Source organism: Stylophora pistillata, chromosome 4 (genome assembly GCF_964205215.1).
Source record: "Stylophora pistillata chromosome 4, jaStyPist1.2, whole genome shotgun sequence".
In the NCBI taxonomy this organism is placed as follows: domain Eukaryota; kingdom Metazoa; phylum Cnidaria; class Anthozoa; order Scleractinia; family Pocilloporidae; genus Stylophora; species Stylophora pistillata.
In genome coordinates, this window is record NC_142522.1 from 15,765,842 (window position 1) to 15,789,918 (window position 24,077).

At 36.6% G+C, this 24,077-nt stretch overlaps 3 protein-coding genes across 5 annotated transcripts; 1 reads left to right on the top strand and 2 right to left on the bottom strand.

The window, feature by feature from the left end:
- Positions 1-344: 344 nt before the first annotated feature.
- LOC111321603 (uncharacterized) lies at positions 345-6,063 on the bottom strand. Of its 2 annotated transcripts, none has more exons than XM_088756193.1 (9): positions 5,836-6,063; positions 5,209-5,396; positions 4,233-4,475; positions 2,801-2,882; positions 2,163-2,736; positions 1,908-1,980; positions 1,326-1,391; positions 907-978; positions 345-523 (listed from the first exon to the last, which is right to left on the bottom strand). In XM_088756193.1, exons 2-9 carry the CDS (start codon positions 5,338-5,340, stop codon positions 437-439), a joined length of 1,329 nt encoding a protein of 442 aa, XP_088612319.1. In that variant the 5' UTR covers positions 5,341-5,396; positions 5,836-6,063; the 3' UTR covers positions 345-436. The 2 variants fall into 2 exon arrangements, with proteins under 2 accessions (XP_088612319.1, XP_022780277.2); XM_022924542.2 differs by having other exon boundaries at positions 2,863-2,938; positions 5,836-6,062.
- Positions 5,395-6,588, top strand: LOC111321611 (centromere protein W). Its single transcript, XM_022924555.2, has 3 exons — positions 5,395-5,597; positions 6,070-6,183; positions 6,291-6,588. Exons 1-3 carry the CDS (start codon positions 5,508-5,510, stop codon positions 6,315-6,317), a joined length of 231 nt encoding a protein of 76 aa, XP_022780290.1. The 5' UTR covers positions 5,395-5,507; the 3' UTR covers positions 6,318-6,588.
- A 533-nt stretch (positions 6,589-7,121) lies between these two features.
- Positions 7,122-21,149, bottom strand: LOC111321576 (uncharacterized). 2 transcript variants are annotated; one of them, XM_022924500.2, is made up of 13 exons: positions 20,937-21,143; positions 18,748-18,845; positions 17,286-17,781; positions 16,960-17,190; positions 15,817-16,434; positions 14,914-15,209; positions 13,722-13,811; positions 13,162-13,488; positions 11,273-12,556; positions 10,425-10,575; positions 9,555-9,611; positions 8,755-8,846; positions 7,122-7,904 (listed from the first exon to the last, which is right to left on the bottom strand). In XM_022924500.2, the coding sequence occupies exons 1-13, from the start codon at positions 20,995-20,997 to the stop codon at positions 7,668-7,670; spliced, it is 4,038 nt and encodes a 1,345-aa protein (XP_022780235.2). In that variant the 5' UTR covers positions 20,998-21,143; the 3' UTR covers positions 7,122-7,667. The 2 variants fall into 2 exon arrangements, with proteins under 2 accessions (XP_022780235.2, XP_022780245.2); XM_022924510.2 differs by lacking the exons at positions 7,122-7,904; positions 8,755-8,846; positions 9,555-9,611; positions 10,425-10,575 and adding an exon at positions 10,582-11,021 and having other exon boundaries at positions 20,937-21,149.
- Positions 21,150-24,077: the final 2,928 nt, after the last annotated feature.

Here is a 24,077-nt window from a genome sequence, read left to right on the forward strand (position 1 = left end):
GATTATCAGTTTGTTGAGAACTTCTGATAGGGTGGGGTACAAGTACCACTCTCAACTCAGTTCATTTTTATGGAAGCTGTGAGTTCCTAAAGGAACCATTATGCTGCATCAATGGACAAGAGAAACACCAAACTTATCAACAAGTTAAGGTTGATAAAGATAGACTAAATAGTGTAGCAAATTTAAAATTTTCGTGAGCTGACCCATCTGATCTGAGCTTGATTTACACATTCCATTCTGTGTTATCCCTTGAAGTAATACATGTAGCCCTGATCCATTACCAGTTTCTGTGACATAGTAAAGATTATTTAAGATTATGGCTATGAAAACAACAAAATACTACATTTCATTTAGAACCAATAAGTTTTTATTCAATTTATTCAAATAATATATAATTAACTTGAAATGACTGAATAAATTTCCCAGAATGGTAGTGTTAAATTGTATCCATGTAGAAGAGTAAGTCACCAAACCACTTTTGTTCAAAGTCAACAGAATTTGTTACACTTTTTGTGGACAACTCCTAAAAAACAAAACAAAACAAAACAAATTGCTGGCCACTAGAAAACATTTATTTAGAGTTTGACAAATAAATTAACCCAAGTCAAAGGACCACTTAATTAAAAAACCAACCAGCTTCAGTTTCAAAAGTGGAGCTTAAACAGGTAGGATGAGAAATTTAATTTACCCTTCTGAAACTATTACCCACATTACAAACCTTGGCTTTGTACAGGATAATTAACGGCATATTTCTATCCGGAGCAGAATTCACAAGTTATGTTTAATTCAGTGGTCTTTAACAAATATTTTGTTCTACATGCTTGTTTTTTTTTTTTCTCTCCTTTTCTTTTCTTGATATTTTTACATACCTTCTTCCTTCCCAAACTATAAAAGCAAAGCAATCACCTTCAATTTTATATCATCCTTTTCCTGGTCTAATTGCATTTGTCCACTTGCAACAACAGAACTGTAAAGCATCTGATTAAATCAAAATAATAAACAAGGTATAACCAATTAAACAAATTATTGCACAACAAATATAGAAATGGCTACTTGATCTGATCAAGGACGTTACAGAGACCAAGAAATTTACATGTTAAATTTGAGCAAAAGTGTCACTATTTTTTTGTTATTGATTAGATTGCATATTAACTGTTAACTTTTTTAAAATTACTTTCACCAGATCCCCATTTTATGGCTACCCTGTAAATAAAACCAATATTCACTGTGCCATTACCAAATTAAGACAAAAATTTAACCAAGCCATTATTACAACCCTGCATGTTAATATGCCCTGATAGCGATATGTCACAGTTCCACTTTACCTCCAAGACTTTGTCAATCAACTGGGCGCAACCACATTCTGCATGAGTGGCAATCTTGCTATTCACCTAGTAGTGATGAAATCAAGAGTATACATTTACTTCTGATCAGTAGTCATACTTTGATAATCTCCATAAGACCATGCAACTGAAATACTGGTATTTATTGTTCTATACCACTGCCAATCATTAACCATGGTAATGATGACCACTCAGAGACTTCTTATAGCACACAAACAAAATTGACCAAACTTATCTCACTTGCAAGTCCTGGTTATCATAGTTACAAAATACTATTAACATTTTTATGATGGCCAACTGGTAACCTGTTGGTTATATGTGTTGTTTCAGTAACCAACAGTTGACAGACAGTCAGCTCAGGGGAGCTGTTCTTTACCAAACTCTGATACATTAATGATATTTCCTGTTTGATAGAAGCATGTCATAATATTGTAAAATACCTTCCAACAATATATTTCAGGATTACTTTTTTAAAGGTGCAATAACAGTAAGCTAGAAGCCATTTAATGGATTTTTCATCAGTTTAGAATTTTGATATTTGTAGAATACAAGTTAAAGTTAAACCTCTGTAAGAAGAGTGCTACTTTTTTCCTTTGCAAATGATGAAGATGCTTCCATAGATTTTTCAAGGAAGAACCTAATTTAAATGAAAAAAAAAAACATGTTGTAAATGTTATCATGATTTAAAGAACATCTTCAATCATTAGAGTTCACAATAAACAATATACAGTGTATGAAACAACTGCTAACCATCTCCCTGTTGCTGATTTGCAATGATCACATGACATGAAGAGCAAGTAAAATGAACTATTATTTCACCTAGTTTTAACAAGAGAACCAAAAGAAAGAACATGATTCCTCCATTTCAATCTTTTTCGAGCACATTCCTCCTGCAGAGATTTTTCGTTGCTTGAAAACAAAGCTAGAACACTGTCATTGTCAAGTGAATCTGGACATACTTTATGTAAACAAGAGAGAGATTGATCTTCAAGTTCCGCTTTTTTATCTGCCCGAGAAACAGGAGAGACCTGCCCTTTAAAGTCCATATTTTCCATGTGATGTCTAATCTGTCTTTCACCCATGCAGTAAGGTTCCCTTGGTGTCAGATGTTGTGTCTGGTTTTCAGTTGAAAAGTAGTGGCATTTTTTTGTACATGTATAACACCCTTCTCGAGACTGATATTCTCCATTCAAAGACATTTTTGTACAGTTTTCTACAGCTGGATTGTGCTTCATGCTACAAATTCTTTCCCCCTTAACAATTGTTACATCTTCATCCTGACACAGTTTACAGCTGCTAACAGATGCCTTTTCATATGCCAGGGCTAAAGAGAACCAAAACTGAACATTCCAGGAGTGAAGTGCTGCACATCTTTGAAGAGTTTCTATTTCACCTAAACAAATAAAAAGCTTGTAAATAGTGTCACAGTGTAACACTGAAAATTCAGAGCAAATTACCCAACTCAAAGGCATTTTTGCTGGGGCACATTCCATCATGCCTTATAATCTGTAGCCAGTACCTTCGGTATTTCCCATGGCTCTATAAATTTGGAAGAGTAAATACCAATATGATGATTCTTTTTCTTGGTTATCATGCTGTTTGGGACAATAAAAGGATAATTGCTCATTGAGTTATGATAATAATTTTGAGCTGGGAAAACTTTTACAAATTCAAATAACTATAATAGCTTCTAGAACAAAAATCTCTGTTGAAGAGGAAACAGATTTATAATTAGACTGATTACTTTTTCATTCACATGTACTGGAATTTTCGTGTAGACCCCTTTACAAATCAAACAGATACTGTTCACTTTACACCTTGATGATACCCCCAGATAAATGACAATTAATCAAACTAGCTATCAACTACCAGGCAGTTTAAACATGCTCAAATTCAAAGTGATAATTGATGACATCTTTTCCCATTCCATTTCCAGGATAACAATACATGATAGTTTTTTAGTCAACTGTCCATAACTCACAAAATTGCTATCAACCAGTGAAGAGGAAAGCCAAATTAAGTAAGATGAATATTTTAACAATAAAAAAGCTTAGACGTATATGAGAACGATCCTTCGCAGTAAAGCACTATTTGAGCAATAGTGGAAATCAGACCTGAAAAAAATTTCAGGCCTGTACGGGATTCGAACCACTGACCTCTGCGATACTAGTGCAGCGCTCTACCAATTGAGCTAACAAGCCAACTGGGAGCAGGCCATCAAATTAATCATCTACGGGTTTATATCGAATTAATTTGATGGCCTGCTCCCAGTTGGCTTGTTAGCTCAATTGGTAGAGCGCTGCACTAGTATCGCAGAGGTCAGTGGTTCGAATCCCGTACAGGCCTGAAATTTTTTTCAGGTCTGATTTCCACTATTGCTCAAATAGTGCTTTACTGCGAAGGATCGTTCTCATATACGTCTCATAACCGCAGTTCACACATATGTTTCATATGTTTGTTGTTGTTTAAAAAAGCTTAGAGTAAAAATAGTCAGTGGGAAGAAAAATTAAAAAAAGATGCAGAGAAAGCAGTGAAAGACTGCCTGTAGCATGAGTTGATATTGACAAGAAAAGCAAAACATCAAAAAGACAGGTGTGCAAGCTGTGCAAGCACACTTTGCACTTTCCATAATCTACATGTATCAACTACCATGAACCCCTTGATCCCATACAAGATATTCAATAACAGCTGAAATTGGCAACATATAGTAGAGTACCACAACCATTTCAACTTCTTTCACAAAACTTGTTAGCTTCTTATCCTTACTAATTTATTCACAACATGTACTAATGATAATTTTCAACCAATAAATACTACTTTAAACTTACTGTATAGTCCTTATTTAACTAGGTCTGATTAAGTTAAATTTTCCAAAACTAAGTTACTCACCATTATCCCCTTGACAAGAGATAAGGCATCATCAGGCTTATCTAGTTTCAATAAACACAAAGCCATAGACTCTGTTAACTCCCATTCTATAACTGTATTATTGGATGACAAACACTGCAGAGACTCTTGATACATGGAGAGGGCTTCAGAATACTTTCGCTTTTGAAACAACAAATCCCCTCGGTACTTCATCATAATCTGTTTCTCTAATTGATCATTCTTCACATGGAACTTCATAAACCACTGCAAAAAGGAATATCCAAAAGAAAATCATTGTATCTACTAACAACAAATCAGAGGGCAGAGCTAAAATAATACATTTAAAATTTTTCCAATAAAGCCTGTCAAATTTCTGGTGCAAAATATTGACATCACTTATCACTGAAAATTTTAAAAATTAATCTGGTGAAAATCCACTGGAGCAACTGCACATTACAGGGCCACTGAACCTTATCGGCATGCTCTGAAGAACGAGGCAGAACACAAAAGGATTTATTGTAATTCAATGAGATGTAAATAAGTTGCCCTGTATCGTGCAGTTTTACCTTATTTCTGTCAATATACCACAAAATGGTCGGACATTTAACTCTTCGCGCATGATTTCGTTGCACCGACTGCTTAAAGATGAAAATTAGTCACTAATCAGATTGCAGCTTTTGTAATGAAACGCTAGATGTATACTAAAATAATCTACTGCCAAAGAACTACATGCAGTTTGGTATAGTAAAAATCTAACATGCTACAATGGTCTCGAGAGTTAAGTTACGTTGTACTTTTACGCAACGTCAGATCGATGACACTATAGGATAGGTGCAAAGAAGTGTAATGGAAGAAATCTCTGATTTCAAATAAGAACTTTCATATGTTTCAAGAAACAAATGGCTACATGAAATTATGTCGGTCACGTCTCAGTAAACCGTTCTCTTCTTTGATCGTAATGACCGTCTGTGTCCCTCCTGAGTTACTGTATACACACCTTGGAGTCACACTGCTTTGGTTCGTATGCCTCTTTAACCCTGACTTCCCTACAAGTTGATTTTCCAAAGATTTCGTCGTCGAAATCAAATCCGACGTCCCTCATCATGTCCATACCACCGACTCCATTCATTCGTGAGTACTACACAACATGTGTATAAAAGATGCAGATGATTGCTGGCTCACTTCCTGCGGAGGGAAAAACGAAATTTGAAGAATTCGAATACATGTAGAATAACTTTTCCCACGTCTGATTTGTGGTGTGATCTTTGGCGTTTGCTGTTTTTTAGAAGAAACAGGATGAAAAGAACATTCCCAAGGGCCAGACAGAAATCAATCATCAAGAAATATCAGAAGAAAGCAAGGCTATCACGAAATGTTGACATTTTGGTGAGATACGATCAGTTCTCTCAAAACTTATACAGGGAAGATCGATGCAAGTGGGGAACGTGAACTTTATATCACATCTTTTCCTTCAATGCAACTTCCAATATCTCTATCTTTATTATAAATAAAAAAAAGAGTCAGTTACCCCACAACAAACGAAAAAATATTGTGGTGCAAAATTACCCAGGTTAAAAAATTGTATCTAGTGAAAAATTAAATTTACCTTTAGAAAAAAAGTTACCTGCAACATATATATTCTTGCTACATGTAAGTGGAGACGATTTGGATAAATTTTGGCCTGTCGAGGGAAAAATTAAAAGAAGAATTTAAATAATTTATTGAACTGAAATTTCAACCTCCTTGGTGAGTTGCCATCCAAAACTCTATAGGGAAACCTGCTTGTGTCATGATAAACTTCGTTATTTTAGTGAATTCTAGAGTCTCTCTCTTTGGTGTGACTACTTTCTTCTTGCAGATTTTTCTAGACTACCTACTGTTTCTCAAACGACTTGCAGCAGAGGCAAATATAAAAGTACAGGAGGACAGGGAGAGGACCTTAAAAAGTTATCATGTCAACGCTGTGTTTAAGGTCAGTACTTGAAATAAATGCCACACTTCGATTTGGAATTATTTTACAAACTGTATAACCTTATTTTAGTTTCTCGAAGTCATTGCTCAACTTTTTTTAATTTGCAGAATGTGTTGAAGAGTTGCAAAGGATGATGATGATTTGTAAATAAAGCGCCTTCACCATGAAGAAGTTCCATTGTGAAGGCTTCATGTATCAATTGCTATGATGTGGCTACAATCATTTTGAATCTCTGTCAAGTTACTGATGGTTTGCTTTTCTTGTAAAGTTCAGGAGACATAAAATTAGTTTTTGTTTTCCATGTTCAACCATTCACAAGGAAATAATCCAAAATTTTTATCCTTCTGGTCGACTGTAAAGCACGTTGTATCTTTCAATTTAAATTCAATAAAGATATTTATTTAAGATGTGTACTCTCTTGCAAGTCTAGTACATGGTATTTGTGCAGTGTACCATATTGTTTTGTTATCAGATACCAATTTGTCACAAGAACAAAGTATCCTCTAAGGTCTGCCTTGCTCCCAAAATTTGACTTTGTAACTCAATTGGCATCTGGGGTTTTACCTTTATGTAAGAGGTCTATTCTCACAACTTTGTCGCTTCTTTCACAAAAAGGTATTTTGCCCTTTTTTGAAAAGGGTAACAACACTTTGATTACACTCAATACAGCTAAAAGTTGGTGTTGACCTGCATAAACAAGATGACTTGGTTTATTTGGGTAAGGTTTATTTTGGTAAGGTTTATTTGTGTAAGGTTTACATGGGTAAGGTTTATTTGGGTAAGGTTTATTTGTGTAAGGTTTACATGGGTGAGACCAGAAGACCCATGAGCAGAACAGGGAAGGAGCATGATTGCAATGTGCCTTTCTGTTGAGAACTAGTCACTCATAAAGGTAGATCATACATCTTTACTATACTTCCACATCAGAAGTGAAAACATTGAGAGGGGGCCAAGAGTATTTTATTACTATCACAATCATTATTCAATTTCAAGTAATTGAATAACCATGACCTTTTTGACAACAATATGCTGACCGTATTTATTGGAAAAAAAAAAAGATTCTCTTTTCTGGAAAACTCTGGAGTTAAACTCTAGTTACTAAAAGATTAATTACAAAAACCCAACAACCAACAAACATATTTACCACATCTTTCTAATAAATTAGGATTCAAATGCAGATGAAAGATACATGCATTTCTGTATTCTCTATCAACCTTACCTAAATATATGTTGTATTACTCCATTCTGTTTCATTTGTCAGTCTGCCTTTTACCAATTGCTACTTTCTATCTGAATATTCTTATTTCTATCACAAGCAGTTTTTCTCCCCAACAACCAGTCTTGTTGGATTAACTGTTGAGGATTCATGCACTTTTCCAGTCATTTATTCAGCTTTCTAAAGAGTATTATTCTAGTATCACAGAATCATGATTGTGTATTAATACTGAATATTGTTGTCATTCCTGGTCAGTTATAACAGCTGGTCATATCAAACTGTTAATTGGCAACAGAGCAGGGAGAACAGAATCCACTCTATTACACCAAAAGTTTGCACATGTGCAATGATACTGTCGGCCTCCATATGTGAGCTTTCCATTGCTGTGTTTGGATGAATCTTGTAAACCCTTGTCAACATTTAACAGACAAATTCCACAAGCTGAGCGTCCATCTTCACTAACTGAAACATGATGGGTTGAGAAATCTAGACTACTCCTTGGTGGCTAACAGTGAAGAAAACAAAGAAAATATTGATAAGATAATGAATGCAAACAGAGACTGACTGTCATAGATAATTAAAGAGATTTGAGAGAGTAGTTTGTAGGTTTTCAAATCTCTAACAACATGAGCTAACAAGTCATACAAGCCATTCTGATTACCATCCACAACTATCTGGTTATCACAGATAACTGTTCCATTTCCCAAACAACTGTTTGTTGACCTAAAATAACTGTTTGGTTACCCTAGATAACTGTCTGTTACTGAGAAATTTGTCCAGTTACCAAACATAAATGTTTGTTTCCTACAGATAGTTGTCTGGTTACCCTAAATAATTGTCTGGTTTCCATGGATAACACTCTCTGTTTACCCAAGATAACTGTTCTGGTTGCCAACATGTTTGTCCAGTTACCAAAGATAACTGTCTGGTTCCTATAAATAGCCAACTGGTTACCCTAGATAATTGTCTGGTTGCCATGGATAACTGTTGACTTATTCAGCTCAGATTGCTTGTGCTAGGTTATCAGAATGGTGCTCAAGGACCTGATGATGATGATGATGATGATGATGATGATGACAATAGCACAACAATTTTTGTAACAAAACATGTCTAAAACTAGAAAGCAGAACCATGGTTGGCAACAAAACCACAGGTAGCTAGCTACAGGACTATGTGTTCTGAGGGTCTGGTTGTAATAAAATATAAAATATGTTTGGTTAGCCTCCCATAAAATTAATTACAGTTGTAATACTAATGGAATTTTAAAAAGCTTTGGATGGAATAAAATCCAGTCTCAACCATTTGATTATAGACCCACAAAGCTCAACAGTAACAACTAAAAGAATGCCTGTTACCAAAAGGGTGGAGCCAGAAAGAAAGTTTGCAATGTTTTTCCATGTGCTCTCAATCTCTTGGTGGATATCTCTCAGCTTCGTGTTATTTGGTGCTGAGGAAAGATGTGGCATTAAAAATTCAATGAACAGCAACTTGTTTGAGAAAAGAAAAACTCCAAAATAACTATATAAAAATCCCTCATTGTCACAACTTAATAACAAACCACGATATGCCTCCATCAGTACGATATTTGCTATAGATTATGCCTAGTAATGTGCCCATTAACTTTAATTTTAACAAGTATAAATCTTGGTTTTTTTCTCTGATTATATTTCAAACATGACAGTAGCCAACTCAAAAGCCTCAGCTCCTTTGGCTACGGTGCACATCCTCTTCCATTTATTAATGTTTATATATAAATAATATTTAAATAGTACATTTCTGTGATTATATATTTTGTATGTGTAACAATTCATCTGAACAGTGCAAATAAAGTTGAAAGTTGAAGTTAATAATTAATTTCTCTGCAGATATTAATTGCACTTTTAACAGACACTTGTTTCCAAATTCATGAGAAGTAGCTGCTCACAATGTCATCTCATTATTCTAAACCTAATAAGATCCACTTTTCCTTCAGCTTTGCAGTAGCATTTCATATATCAGATCCTATTATAATTAGTACATTGTGGTCTAAATATATATTAATCCTCATAATTTCATATATATTTTTCCTGTTTTACCTTATTTTATATACAACAATCACTTTGCCAATACTATACAAGCATTCTTTTAAATATCAGAAGAATGTCCAAGGAGCTACCTGATTTAGTTACTGATGCATTTATCCTTAGGGTAACTCTGTAAATTTCAACTATGGCTACAAGAGAAACAAAAGAACACAAAGGACTGAATGGAGAAATTCAGAGAATAATTGAGCTGGTATTACCTCAAGCTGGCTGAACAAGGGGTAACAAGGAGTTTGTACTTGATCTAAAATTATTATTTACATAAGTACCCTTGAGTTGTACCAGCGAAATTGGATTACGAATCAATTGTGTAAGTAACAAAGTGCAAAAAACTCACTTAAAAATAAAAAAAATTGTCCACCAAAAAAAATCCTAATAACATCTGTTTAGAGCTGCATTTCTCATACTGTACAGTTACGCACATGAATTCTTTTCCTATTTTCCTACATGATAGTGTACAATTGGTCTTGTATCCTGTTTATATGACTCAGTTTTGTTTTATTTCTAAAGCATAAGATCCAAGTCACTCAAGAGTTTTTCTTAATGACCACACCTTGCTTGTAAATTGAACAGGCCAAATAAAAAAGTTTGGTCCTGCAACAGCTTATTAACCTATAAGTGAAGGCTGCTAGGAACCAATCACATTTGAGCATTCTGTTGTTAACACAATTTTGTCACTCTAATAAGTCCAAAAAAGTTTGAATAGTTTTATCACTTAATTGAATTATTATAATTTGAAGGCTTGGAAGAGACTTGATAATGTTGCAAAACAATTTTGCTGCAAAATCAGCTATTTTGACTCATTTCTAGTCTCTTTACCTCCTCCCTTTCTCCACTCAAAGTTTGCACCTGATGTACTTTATTTGATATACATCTATACCCTTTACCAAAACTATTTTTATACATTTCTATTCCAGCATGCAAAGGTACACCAACAAAAATACCTGAAAAATATGTGGCTCCTTCTTTGGACTCAAGGACTTCCTCCTTCACAGACTGCTCAACCATTTTCTGAATTGACAATGTAGCTGTTGCCAAGGTTAAAAGGCAGCTGTTAAGACAACGGCTCCATGCATTTGCATGTTGATCCACATCCTGAACAAAAAATATGAATTAACTTTCTTTTAGCTTTCAATAATAAAAACTTCTTATTAACCGAGAATAAGAGCTATATTGTGGAATAATGACTTGAGGTCGTAGCAATAGGGGCCAAGAGCCAAATATTCCTCAGTGTGGCTCAAGCAACCAAGTTAGTAATTAGTTATAATTAGACACAACTTATGATAGTTTCTGTGGAAATGGTTTGTATAGCAAAATCTTGATCAAGTAAGAACCAATATTAGAACAATCAAATTTACTCAAGATAAAGTCACTCATATTTTCAGCTGGAGATGATAACCAAATCCATAAAATGCTTTCAATGCATCTGGCCATGATGAATATTAAATCTTGTTTTGTATGTACAAATGTATCTCCTTAGGATCAAGTGGAGTGAGGTAGCAGAGGACTGATGTTGAAACCTCTTTGGTACTATTTTATGGCTGAAAATGAAATTAGTCACAAAGGGCTTGAACCAACACAGTGTACCATCTAAAGATGACCCCTTCAAGTATTATGATTAAAACAAACAAGTCAAAGATGTCTAAAGGAAATTAAGGCCTTTCTGTGCCCTCTAGAAAACATACTCAACTGAACTAACAATGAGTTGCTGAAAACATGTTTAGCGATGTTGAAGAAATGACTAAGCAATCAACTGATTCTAAAACAACAGTGCAAAAACTAGGCAACATACCCCAGAGTCATGTGAGAGGACCTTATAACGTTCTGTAGGCTCCAGTGACACTGAGTTAATGAGTGAGTCACTATTAGAAGTGGAACGTGGTCTGCTGCTGCTTTCACGCGATACACCAGTAACAAATGACCCAAAAGCCCCAAATTCATCTTGATCATCTTTGTGAGGTGTAGGTTTAGTCAGATTTGTGTTGCCAAATGAATTAAAACTACCAAAATCCTGATTATGATTTTCAATAGAAGCTGTTTTTGGTTGTTGACCCAGCTGAGAGTTGTCAAACACACCAAAGGACTGACTCTGTGAAGTGTTTGTAGATTTGAATTCTCCAAAGTCATCATTGTTCCCAGACTTAAATTGGTCAGCTACTTCAAAGCCCCCAAAATCAGCAAATCCATCATCTTCTGATGCAGCTTCTACTACTCCTGGCTGCTGAACACTGAAAATTCCTTCTCCAGAGCTGAAATCAGCATCTCTAATAGCACCATATCTGTCCTCAGGTTTGTCAGTCAAACTGGTAGTTTTAGGAGGGTCATTAACCAACAATGGAAAACCTACAAAACTACTCTGGTTTCCTTTGGACTCCTGTTTGGTATTATCCACCTGTTCTCTTCTTTCAGTTAATTTTCTTCCTCCATCTTCAAATCCTGGCAAGCTGTGACTTTTGACACCTCCAACACTAGATACCTGAGAATTAATGGAGAGTTTAAACTTCTCCAGCGATGATGTAAGCTTATTAGCACCATGATGACCAGAGCTTATGCCAGTTTTATTAGAAAACAGTCCTGGACAGGGTTGAAAGTTACCAGAGTCATCCATTCCAGTCAGGCTGTTGTCATCATTACTTAGTGTAGACTCAGAGGACTCACTGAGAGCTGCTGTGGGAAGTAATTTAACTTCCTTCACTTCACATGTCTTAACCTCACTGTCAAGGTTTCCACTACCTTTGCAATTCTTAAATTCTTGAACAGCAGTTTGTTGCTGGTCTTGCTGTTTTGATTCTTGCCAAGTACCAAAAATCTCAGATTGCTTCCCAGTCTGGAAATCACCAAAATCCTCCTCCATGGACTTTGGAGTAAGCATTGAAGCATCATTGAAACCTAGACTTGTTTGACTACTTCCTGTCTGGAAACTACCAAAATCATCTTCTTTTGATTGGCTGGAGTTTTTGTTCAACTCAGTTGTCATGCTAAGTAAAGTTGGTTTGCTATTGAATTCTCCAAAGTCATTCTGTTTTAGACTGTTATTCTGGTGAGCCTGGCCTTGGAAATCACCAAACTCATCATCCTGAGGATGAAAATGAAGTTCAAAATTTGAAAGAGGTACATATGCTCAAACACTGGCTTGGTTGGTTAACCACCTCCCGGTTAGCTCAATTGGTAGAGTGCTTGATTGTTGTGTGGGAGGTCAATTAAGGGTTCAAGCCCCAGCCAGACCAACACTCAGGGTCTTAAAAACAACTGAGGAGAATGTGCTACCTTTCTATAATATCAAGAAATGGATAGATATTCTAGTCTTCTCAGATAAGGACAAATAGATTGTAAGTCCTGTCTCCTGCAGGGTTAGGGGTAGCAGACCTTAATTTCCCATGCACGAGATTACTGTGCGGTGGATGTCCTCCCTTGGGATGGGATGGGTGGGAAGATAGCAGGTCCACATCAGCAAATAGCTGCCATAACTCAACCTGCTCAAACAAATAAAGATGAGATGAGAGAGACAGAGAGAGACAGAGAGAGACAGAGAGAGACAGAGAGAGACAGAGAGAGACAGAGAGAGACAGAGAGAGACAGAGAGAGACAGAGAGAGACAGATGAGAGAGAGAAAGCTAATTCACGAATAACATATGCTTGTTACATTTTGCACATAAAGTATCATGAAGGTTTATTAGCTACCTTTGGAAATTTTTCTCCAGAGTTCCAGCCAAGAACACCTTGAAATAGAGGTACTCCACCACCTTGAAGCTTAACATTAACAGCAGGTGATTCGGAAGATTGAAATACCCCAAATCTTTCTTTGGACTCCATTGAAGGTAATGCTGCAGTGTTACTCGTATCAGGTTGAGAAACAGCTTTAAATACACTATACTTATCATTTGGGTCAATGGTCTGACTACTGGAGGCACTACAAAGATGTCCCATCGATATATTTTCTTCTAAAGATCCACTATCTTTGGACTCTTCATGTAATGACTCTGAGAAACTCCAGCCTCGCCCCTTATTCTAGTAGATGTTGAAAAAATGAAGTGAATCTGTTAAATTGTTTCATGCAACTTATCAGCTTCCTCTTATTTCAAACTAACATAAAATTATAAAGCCTCTCCACTATAAAAGCAGCAAAAAGCTGCTATAACTAAAAATACCAAATCAATTTGAGAATTCAATTCAGATAATGCACTGTTCTATTCACAGCTCTTTGACTAGAACATATAATGCAGTGTAACATACAGCAGTACCTGTAAAACGTCCTCAGGAATGGATGGAATAGGAGCAGCCTTGCAAGTAGCCAACTTCTCAAGAGTGAGACGTTCTGTTTTCAAACCAGCCTATAATTTGTCACAAAGGGTACCAAGATAAAAAATAATCGATACATTTAGGTACAAAAAAATTTAAATAAATTGTAGCAACAACAGAAGAAGAGCTAATGAATCTTTAATTCACTTCAAATATGTTTTGGCCACAGTAACACAGTTCAGGTAATGTATTGTAATAGAGGTAATATAAAGTACTGCACATTAAGTTACCAGACATGTCTAAGTAGATAAATTCTTAGCCTGATTTTTATAATCTGGAGTCGATTGCTTTATTCAACTGAAGATGAGTGAGCAAATTCAGACAGTCTGAAAATCAGGCCAGTTAATGGTAAATGAATATGACATATTATTGCTGATGTTTGTTAGCAGGCAAATGTATTTAACTTTTGGCACTTTATGTTTAGCATTGCATATGACACAATTTATGAATATGAAATGTGAAATATGAAGTCAGCTGGTGTCTCATGAAACTCTACAAACTCTGCTATGGGAACATTCGACATCAAAGAGACAATAATGGGCAGTTAAACCTAACCAAACTTCTGAACAATTTTCCTGACAGTTGGTTCATACCCAACCATGCTCTACATTAAACAGAGTAAAGAGAGAAGAATTTGTAAAACAGTTGAAACTTTGACATAATGGAGTTACACCATTGCCCCTTTGAATGATTTTGCTGCACTGAACAGACAGCTACATGAAACTATCTGCAGCTATCTGTTACAGTAAGGGCTCGATCGACACTAACTTTTCAACCTACTAGCCAGGTGGCTAGTGACAACTTAGATGTTACAACTTACAATTTCAGTTTGTTTTATTACTAGCCAAACTGGCCAGTAGAAATAAAAAACCACTAGCCAATTTCTGCTGGGCTGTGTCAGGCTAGCTAGTGTTAGTGTCAAGCCCTGTACAGTACTGTAAATCGTCTGAAATGGTTTTAATCATATCTGCAGAATATCTGCAAAGATGTTTGCAAATAATTATCTGACAGATATGTTGGGATTTTCAAACATCTGCAAAATTAATTATCTGTGTCGTTCCAAATCTATTAAGAAAGATGTATGAGAACAAAGAGTAAATTATTTGATGACACTGAAAACAAATGAGCATATACCTGACCCAGAGCAACCAATCCTAACACAATCCTCAGTTCCAACATGTTGAGCTGACCTGGAACTGCTCTATTAGCCTGGTTCCAAATGTGACCTAGCTGGTCACGGGGAAGATCAGAAGCCATGAGAATGGGAAACAAACCATTAGTGTCAATGAGGTCATCACATGCATTGCTTGTTTTCTCTGCTATCTGCTTATAAATTCCTGGTAGGTCTGTGCCATGAACACACCACTCAGGAAGACTTACACCATACAACAGCTCTAGTTTCCTTTCAGCTGTGTCTTCAGCTTCAGGAGCTGAAAGATACATAAAAAAACAATTACTTGAAATACTTTAAACAGTATTTTGTAGAGTGTCAAGATTTCCCTAGTCATAATAGTGCTAATGATCTACTTGTGGAAGCAGCGTGGCCGAGTGGTTAGGGTGCTGGACTTGTAATCCAGTATCCTGGGTTCAAGTCCTCCACCCTGCCACTCACTGGATTTGTTCTTGGTTGCCCCTAGTTCAACTCCTCGGCGGCACTCTGTAAATAGCCCACTGGTCTACCTCCTGACAGTGGGGATTTTCAAGTACTTAGTTAGTCTACATTGTGGCTGAAAAGCCCCTAAGGGGGAGCTTCAATTAACGTATTTATTTTATTTATTTATTTATTTATTTAAGTTTGTCAACTTTGTGGCTTGATTGAAAATTTTGAACACCTAACTTATAGAAAATGTAATGTTTGATAATCTTGACTGAACTATACCTCATTCTTTATTATGAGACCCTCAAAAACTGTAAGTATGAACAGCCTTTTTCAGGACCTAAGATTGCCTTTTGTAAATGATAGAATTGTTTTAGGTCTACATCCTGATAATGGACCCTCATTATTCTGAAATAACAACATCAAATTTTCTTTCTGACCTGGTTCCTGGGTAGATTCTGTTGAATGTTGCTGCAATTTAGGCTCTGCACCAGGATTGGAGGGCTGTGATCCAGTTTCATCCCGATATTGGCCCATAGTAGATTGTGGTTTAATACTACCACCCAGGGCTAAATTTCTCATTAAGTGACTACCTTGCTGATTTCCTATGCCAATTTGATTATGAGGTGTGTCTGTTTGAGGCATTGTTCCTCCACTTGGTGTGTTCCTGGCAACATTGGAAAACATCTCTGGTGCACTATTCCCCACAAGCTGGGTCATATGACCTCCTTGAGTAGATGCACCATGTATGTTAGAATCTGCCCCAAAGTGAGGCATTTGGCTCCCTTTAGCAACATTGGATGGTCCTACCCATGAAGTTGCAAATGGAGCACCAACAGCTGCTGTTAGCATTCCATGCATAGATAAAGGTGTCGCCATATTTTGTGCTGGTGGAAAACTGTTGTGCTGAGTTTCAGTTGCAGAATTGGAAGAAAAAATGTTCCCGGATGGTTCTCTAATAGCACCATGGAGTGACTGAGTTTGAGAAAAAACATTCACATTGCCACTCATATTAGGAGGGGCTGGTGCACCTGATCCCATAGCAGGAAAGCAAGTACCTGTGGGTTTGATGAGTTGGACACAATGTTATAAAGTTTTGTCTGTGAGCCCTGTCTGGGATAGCAAAGTCTTTTTTTTCAGAAGAAACAGGCCTGAGAGAAGAGAAGAAGTTTTATTGAGCCACATGGTCGCTGAGCAAGACTGAAAATGGCAGCAACCATAGTTGAATTTTTTTAAAATTTTAAGACCACATTTGAAATGTTAGGTTACTCATTTAAGTCTGAAACACTGAAAGTGTTACAATTTCATAATCTCCTATAAATAATAGAGACATATGTAGTGAATAGTTTCTGGGGCATACTTCCCCTTCAACAAGGTCATACCAAGGTTATATGTCAAGGCATAAATTATTGGAAACTTTTTGTCACAAGGTTAAAAGGAACCATCAAACCCTTGAACTGAGTTTAATCAAGATAGATTTGAGGTAAAGTTAATACACCACATTATTGTAAAAGCAATGGAAAATGTTAAAATCAAGAAGAAAAAAGCAAACAAATTGTAAATTAAATTAATCAATAACAAACCTCTACCCTGTGCTACCGGTTGAGCTGCTCCCTGAAAGTCACTGAATTCTGCATTACTGCCACCCCCCTGAGATGGAAAAGACGGTCCTTGTGAAAAGTCCCCAAAGTCATCCATGCTACTTGCTTGACTCCCCTGAGGATTCACATTTCCTGAAGTCATAAATCCTGAACCCCACTGGCCTTGGTTGGGAATTGAAGACTGACCTGTGGCACTGCTACCAGGTCGGGAAACTGTTAAAATGGATAGTATATGGTGGAGTTAAGACAAGGTCAATATTTGGTATTGTTTAACTAGAAGTGAATTTTAAAGACAAGACAGTACTTACATATACTGGATGGTTTTTTTGATTGTGTCTTAGATTCTGACTCCTTGCCAAGGGGCCCAATTAAATCAGCAATTGATGAACTTCCACTATTTTTGTTTTTACCAAACAAGCTGTTTAAAGCATCTGGGTTTGACAACCTTTTAGTAGTAAAAGACTCCTGACGTTTTTGCTGTTGAGCCTCAAATTGCTTTTTCTTGATTAGTTCCTGTTGTTTCTTAGCATTTTCTTCAGCTTGTTTTCTTTGCTGATCCATCCTCATTTGTTGCTGCTTTGGAAACTGGTGACCCAGCTGCACATTTGATGGAAATCCTCCAATTTGAATACCACTCTGAGGTACATTTACCATTTGAGGTCCCATTTGAGATCCCACCTGAGGTCCTATTTGGGGTCCCATTTGAGGCCTTATGTGTGAGTTCATTTGAGGACCCATATGTTGACTCATTTGAGATCCCATGGGTAACCCCATCTGATATCCAGGAGGAGGACCAGAAAACCTCTGATAACAATATGATGAATGAATGAACTTTAATAATTACTCCTAGACAGGCTTTTCAGCAACTATTTACAGGTAAACAATTTACAATCACAAATGAACAACTTAAATAGGGTAATAAAAATGAAAAATATATATATGTGTGTCCAATGGGTATCATACAAAGACTATTAATGTGCTCCTCTTAGGGAGTCCTTTAAAGAATGTTTCAGTGACCTTACTGAAGGCAAGTTCACTAGGTCACTTAATTTAGGGAATTTAATAGTGAAACTGCTCTATAAGCAAAGGTTCGTTGACCATTCGCAGACTTATAAAAAGAGATCTGAAGTTTGTTGCTATGCCACATGGCTCAATCAATAGAGAACACCACAAAACAAATATCTCACTCACATAGAACTTTACATCCCCTTTATCACAGATGCTATTAGTGTAGCATTTGTCAACACATTTGTGAAAAGTTATTTGATAAGTGGGCAATGGTCAGCCAAAAGTCGGCTTAAAATAAACAGAAGTCAGCCATTGGTTGACTGACACCTCATTACAGAACGGTTAGCTAATGTCTTAGCCATGATATTGGTAAACTATTGAGATGTTGGCCAACCATCAGTGGCTGTGGGACTATTATTTGGTGACAAGTGACCAACTCTCAACAGTCTACAAGCAACGATCAACAGATATAAGTTGCCCTTCAACTGGTATGAAAGATAGAGAATTAAGCTTATCAACTGAAATACTGGCGGATAAACCACCCACAAGAACCTATAGTGTACATGATCCTATCCTTCAACAGCAGGTACTGAAGCCAAACCAATTCTAAATAACTCTACATATACCATATAAAAAGTGTGCCTCTAGATAAATACAAGCTCCAACTATATGGACAAAAGTTGTCTACATTTTTAAGCCGTTACATATTAATTTTTGATTCCTTGGTTTAATCTTAAACCAAGTATGAAATTGATGTCTCACCTGGCCTTGATGAGAACCAAAACCCTGAACACCATGGGGTTGGCTGGGTTGAAAACCTCCCATCTGTTGAGCTGGTGCTGCCATCTGATTGAAGTTACCTTAAAATGATAAGGATAAGATAAGATTGTGATGTTAAGCATTACGTCATCAGATTTATCATCACGGGTTTATTACGAATCAACTTAACTGCCTGTTCCCAATTGGCTTGTTAGCTCAATTGGTAGAGCGCTTCACTAGTATCGCAGAGGTCAGTGGTTTGAATCCCGTACAGGCCTGATTTTTTTCAGGTCTGATTTTCGCTATTGCATAAATAGCGCTCTCTACTGCAAGGATCGTGCATCATACATGTTAAGCATTACCTAGCTACATTGATTTCTGTCAAAATATCTTTCATAAAGATCTGAATATTATTCTTGCTATGCGTCATGCTTACTGATCCAAAACACGAAATCTAAATAAATTTAACTTGCTTTCCCCCATGATTTTCAATTCTTTCCCTCTTATAGACAGCTGAAAGCAGAAAATACTTTGAACACCATCATTTACCGGTATTTTGGTATCGTTCTTTGAAAATGCAGAATAATGAAATTGACCCCTTTCCCTGCTGTAAGCACACTTTCATTTGTAACTCCACAGGGGACCCATACAATCTGTTTGTGTAGCCGACTATTGTTTTATAGTGAATGTACCAGATTTACCATTTGCCTCACCTATAGTGATATATTGCTGACTATGTACATAAATCATTGATAAATAAACATCGAATTACTTTACCTGTGGTGTATAGTCATCCTTTTGCATCAAAAATGTTTTTTTTAGCGATTTTGAACAAGTCTGAGTTCCTCGCTAATGTAATGCATAAAAGAAAGACAAGGGTGGAAGCCTTGTTTTGAAAGGGTTCAAGCACCCGAGCGATTTTTCCCCCAAAAATCGCATTGCTCTGCTTTCAAACTTCGCAGCATTAAGGTCAAAAGATGCACAATTCTCCTCGTACCTTCCATCTCAATAATTGACCACTTTAAAATAACGTCGTCCAATTCAAAATAACGCTGTCCAATCAGAAAAGGGCAATCAGCGTGACGGTTTCTGGCTGGCACATGAGAATCTTGCTACGCATCCCAGGCGCTCAAATACTGTGGGATTTTGATTTTCTTCGAGGGCTAGCTCCAGTCCATTTGGATGGATTTTCGATTGGAAGGTACGAGGAGAATCGTGCATCTTTTGACCTTAATGCTGCGAAGTTTGAAAGTGAAGCAATGCGATTTTTGGGGGGAAAATCGCTCGGGCACTTGAACCCTTTCAAAACAAGGCTTCCACCCTTGTCTTTCTTTTATGCATTACATTAATGACAAACTCAGACTTATATTCAAAATTGTTCAAAAAAAACATTTTTGAGGCAAAAGGATGACTATACACCACAAGTAAAAAAATTCAGTGTTTATTTATCAATGATTTATGTACATAATCAGCAATATATCACCGTAGGTGAAGCAAATGGTAAATCTCGTACATTTACTATAAAACAACAGTCGGCTACACATACAGATTGTATGGGCCCCCTTTGGGAACTCCAATAATGTAGCAAATTCCACCTGAGGTTCTCAGTAACAAAATCTGCCATCAGACTTTCACAAGGCATAAATAAATTTTTGCAGATTACCAATGCCAATCAATAATTATAAAAGTAACAGCAGCAATTTTAATTGCTCTTATTCATAACGATTAGTTACTGTTTTCTATTGATTGGTGTCAGCTGGCTTTAATTTCTACTTAGCCGAACAATACAGTCGCACGGCACCAACCTAATCTCTTGCATGGCCACATATCGCAGCTGAGTTTACTACTCATTTTTTTTTTTTTTTAAGTTAAATTAAAATTTACCTTACCACATCGATTACCTACGATTAACATTAACTTAAGTCATTTCATATATTTTTTGTGAGACGACAGAAAAAGGATATAGAATGGAGAGAGAGAGAGAGAGTGAAGTGGTCAAACAGTTAGGTCATAAAATTATAGTTGCCTTTATTTGAAAATTATGGACGAATATTACAACCATATTCAAGGCCAATAAATGAAATCGTGTGACAATGTTTCACCAAGATTGATTTAAGCTCTCATTACAGCACCTGCTCAATCTTGATCGACAAAAAGAAAAGTAAAGAAGCTTATATTTGAGCTCCACCTACCTTGATTCTGAGATGGAATCATTTGCCCTGAAGCTGGAATGTTGAAGTTATTGAAAGCCATTTGATCCCTCGCTTTCGTTCCAGAGATCTTCACCGGAAGTTTTTCTGACTATAATTGTTAATTATGACCGAAAAAACACATGAACCATGCCAAATAACTTCATCTGCCATATCTGCCATAGAGGAGATTACAATACATACGTTGTGTATGCTACCTTCAAACATAATCATTTAGAAAACGCCAAACGAAGAAAGGAACTCTGTAAGTTAACCATAGTAAGAGACAGATTAGCGGTGCATATTAATGGCATTGTCAGCAACATCGATGGATACATCCTCCATGGAACTATTAAATATAGTGTCAAGAAGGCTGTGAAACGTGTTATCGCCACTCACGAGAAGAAACTTAAAAGTTTAACGCGAAACGTGGTTCTACCGTTTGCTTCAACGGAGACAGTCACCAACCTCTCGTCGCACAATCTCACCTCCGAACAATTGGATATACTTAAATATGGTCCTTCACATTCTATCTGTCCTCCTACCATTAGCAAAACGGATGTCTTCTCTTGTTTTGAGCTGATTAATCGCACCATGGTCAGAAATCTACTCGACAGGAAGCTAAAGGGAAAACTGGTCGCAGACCTTTCTCATCTTGCCCATTCGTACGTTTCTTCACACCAACCTTCTGCAGCGGACTTAAAGAAATGTAGGATACTGAAGGATTTGAGGAAGAACAAGGACATTGTAATACTGAAGCCTGACAAAGGAATGGCTTAGTTGTCATGGACAGGAAAGCCTACGAAGAGGGTATTTTTTCCATTATCAGTGACACTTCTAAGTTTAAGGTTAATGATAACGATTCTACATTACAAAGGGAGGGTAAATTACAACGTTTTTTAAGAGCGCTTAAAAATAAGGGCCACTTAGACAAAGATACCTATGAGAGAATCTATCCAACTGGTTCTCAACCAGCCAGGTTTTATGGGCTACCTAAAATGCACAAGGCTCGGCACCCTAATGAAACACCTCCTTTTCGACCCATAGTATCTTCAATAGGTACCTACAATTACAATTTATCTAAGTTCCTTTGTAATCTTCTAGAGCCACATGTCCCGTGTGAATACAACGCCCGCGACACGTTTTCTTTTGTACGTGAAATCAACCAGTTATCAACCTCAGGGAAGTTCATGGTATCTTTCGATGTTGAGAGTTTGTTCACTAGTATACCTCTTGATGAATGCATAAATCTGGCGATCAGATACATTTATCAAGGTAACCCTGGTCTTAAGATAAACGCCGCTGACCTAAAAACGCTTTTTACCTTCGCAACAACTGAGACTGGTTTCTTGTTTAAGGGTGTGTTTTATGATCAAATAGATGGGGTTGCCATGGGGTGCCCACTTGCTCCAGTACTTGCAAACCTCTTTATGGGACATCATGGAAAAAACTGGCTAGATAACTATTCATTCTCTGAAGTTCTGTTCTACAGACGCTATGTTGATGACACCTTTTGTTTGTTCAATAGCGAGGAGGATGCGCTCGTGTTCTTTGATTATATCAACGCCAGGCATCCTAGTATTCGTTTCACAATGGAAAACGAAATTGATAAGAAATTATCGTTTCTAGACAATCTGACATATTGTTAGACAACAATCATACATCCATCGTCACCAGTGTATATCGCAAGAAGACGTTTACTGGTCTTCTTGCTAATTATTTCAGCTTCGCCCCTTTGATTTAAAAATTAGGTTTAGTCAGAACGTTGATTGACAGAGCATATAAGATCAATAATTCCTGAGTTGGTTTTCATGTGGATGTCAAGAAACTTATTTTCTTGCTTCGGAAAAATTGTTTTCCATCTTGGGTCATAGACAAGATCATTTACAGGTATCTAGCGAAGAAAAATAATCCTTCTCCTACTGGGCGGAACGCCTCTTCTAACTCCGGTAAACCTTCTGCGCACTATTATAAACTTCCCTATGTTGGTCGGTTTTCGAACATCGCTCACACTAAGTTAAGACAACTACTCAAACGTTATTGTAGAGCTGATTTAGATGTTAAGTTAGTCTTCAGTACGTGTAAACTCAGAAACATGTTCAGTGTGAAAGATTCAGTACTGCTAGGTCAACGTTCGCGTGTCATATATAAATTTTCATGTGCTGGCTGTAATGTCAGTTATATTGGTGAGACCACTCGCCACATTTGTACACGAGTTCGTGAGCACCTCTTCTCGGACAAAACTTCACATATATACAAGCACCTGCAATCATCAAGGGCTTGTCTTGACTCTTGTGATACTGAATGTTTCACGATCTTAGATTCTGCCGCTTCAAAATACCAAATTAAGATCAAAGAGGCATTGCATATTAAGTGGGAAAAACCTATCCTTAATCAGCAATTGAAACATCTAGAATTGTCTATTTCCTTTTAATTATGTTGTTCCTTGGTCTTTTAATTTATTTTTATTATTTATTTATTTAATTATTTTTTTATCTAGTCAAGTGCGCGCTATTTACATTTTTCGCGTTTTTAACATTGAAATGTAACGTAAGCGCTGACACGTAGTTTGTAACGTACCTTAATATAAATTCAAATGTACAACAGTTAAATGCTTATTTGCAACTGAAGATGACATGAGAATGTCGAAACATGTTTCAAAGTTGTTTCTTTTTTGAGAGTTATTGTTACTCTGCTGTCTTTACGTCCTTTTGAAATCATTTAGAAATAATCATTTAGATATAAGCTACGTCAGGAATTCAAATGTGGACTAAGTTATTCCTAAGTAATTCATAAAATTTGGGGTAATAAGATTCTCTGACGTGGAGAAGCATCAAGAATTCATACCTGGACAGCGGTAAAATTTGTAAAGGTGGGTTTCGACAAATTTTCTGTAAAATCCACTTACATTAGTTAATTATGCATGCAATGTACCCGTATATCTTTTAATCATAAATTCTGGGAACTATGAACCATTCCTTAGATTACTAGACACCATACGTTTTTGATTATTAATTACTGCCTCCATATAAGATTATCATATGGCGTCATGCTGTTTAAATGTGTATTCTATCCTATACGCTCCTGTAGCTTCTCATTCCTCTGCTATTTTTTTAAATCTCTCCTTTCTCCTCTTTTCCAGAC

Coding starts and splice junctions, on each gene's coding strand:
- LOC111321603 (XM_088756193.1), bottom strand. CDS start 5,340: ATGAATGGAGTCGGTGGTATGGACATGATGAGGGACGTCGGATTTGAT. Junction 2,737..2,800: donor CAAAAATGCCTTTGAGTTGG/GTAATTTGCTCT, acceptor TTATTTGTTTAG/GTGAAATAGAAACTCTTCAA. Junction 1,981..2,162: donor GGTTCTCTTGTTAAAACTAG/GTGAAATAATAG, acceptor CATTTAAATTAG/GTTCTTCCTTGAAAAATCTA.
- LOC111321611 (XM_022924555.2), top strand. CDS start 5,508: ATGAAAAGAACATTCCCAAGGGCCAGACAGAAATCAATCATCAAGAAA. Junction 5,598..6,069: donor CACGAAATGTTGACATTTTG/GTGAGATACGAT, acceptor TTCTTCTTGCAG/ATTTTTCTAGACTACCTACT. Junction 6,184..6,290: donor ATGTCAACGCTGTGTTTAAG/GTCAGTACTTGA, acceptor TTTAATTTGCAG/AATGTGTTGAAGAGTTGCAA.
- LOC111321576 (XM_022924500.2), bottom strand. CDS start 20,997: ATGGCTTTCAATAACTTCAACATTCCAGCTTCAGGGCAAATGATTCCA. Junction 16,435..16,959: donor ACCGGTAGCACAGGGTAGAG/GTTTGTTATTGA, acceptor TCAAACCCACAG/GTACTTGCTTTCCTGCTATG. Junction 12,557..13,161: donor CTGGAGAAAAATTTCCAAAG/GTAGCTAATAAA, acceptor TTTCATCCTCAG/GATGATGAGTTTGGTGATTT.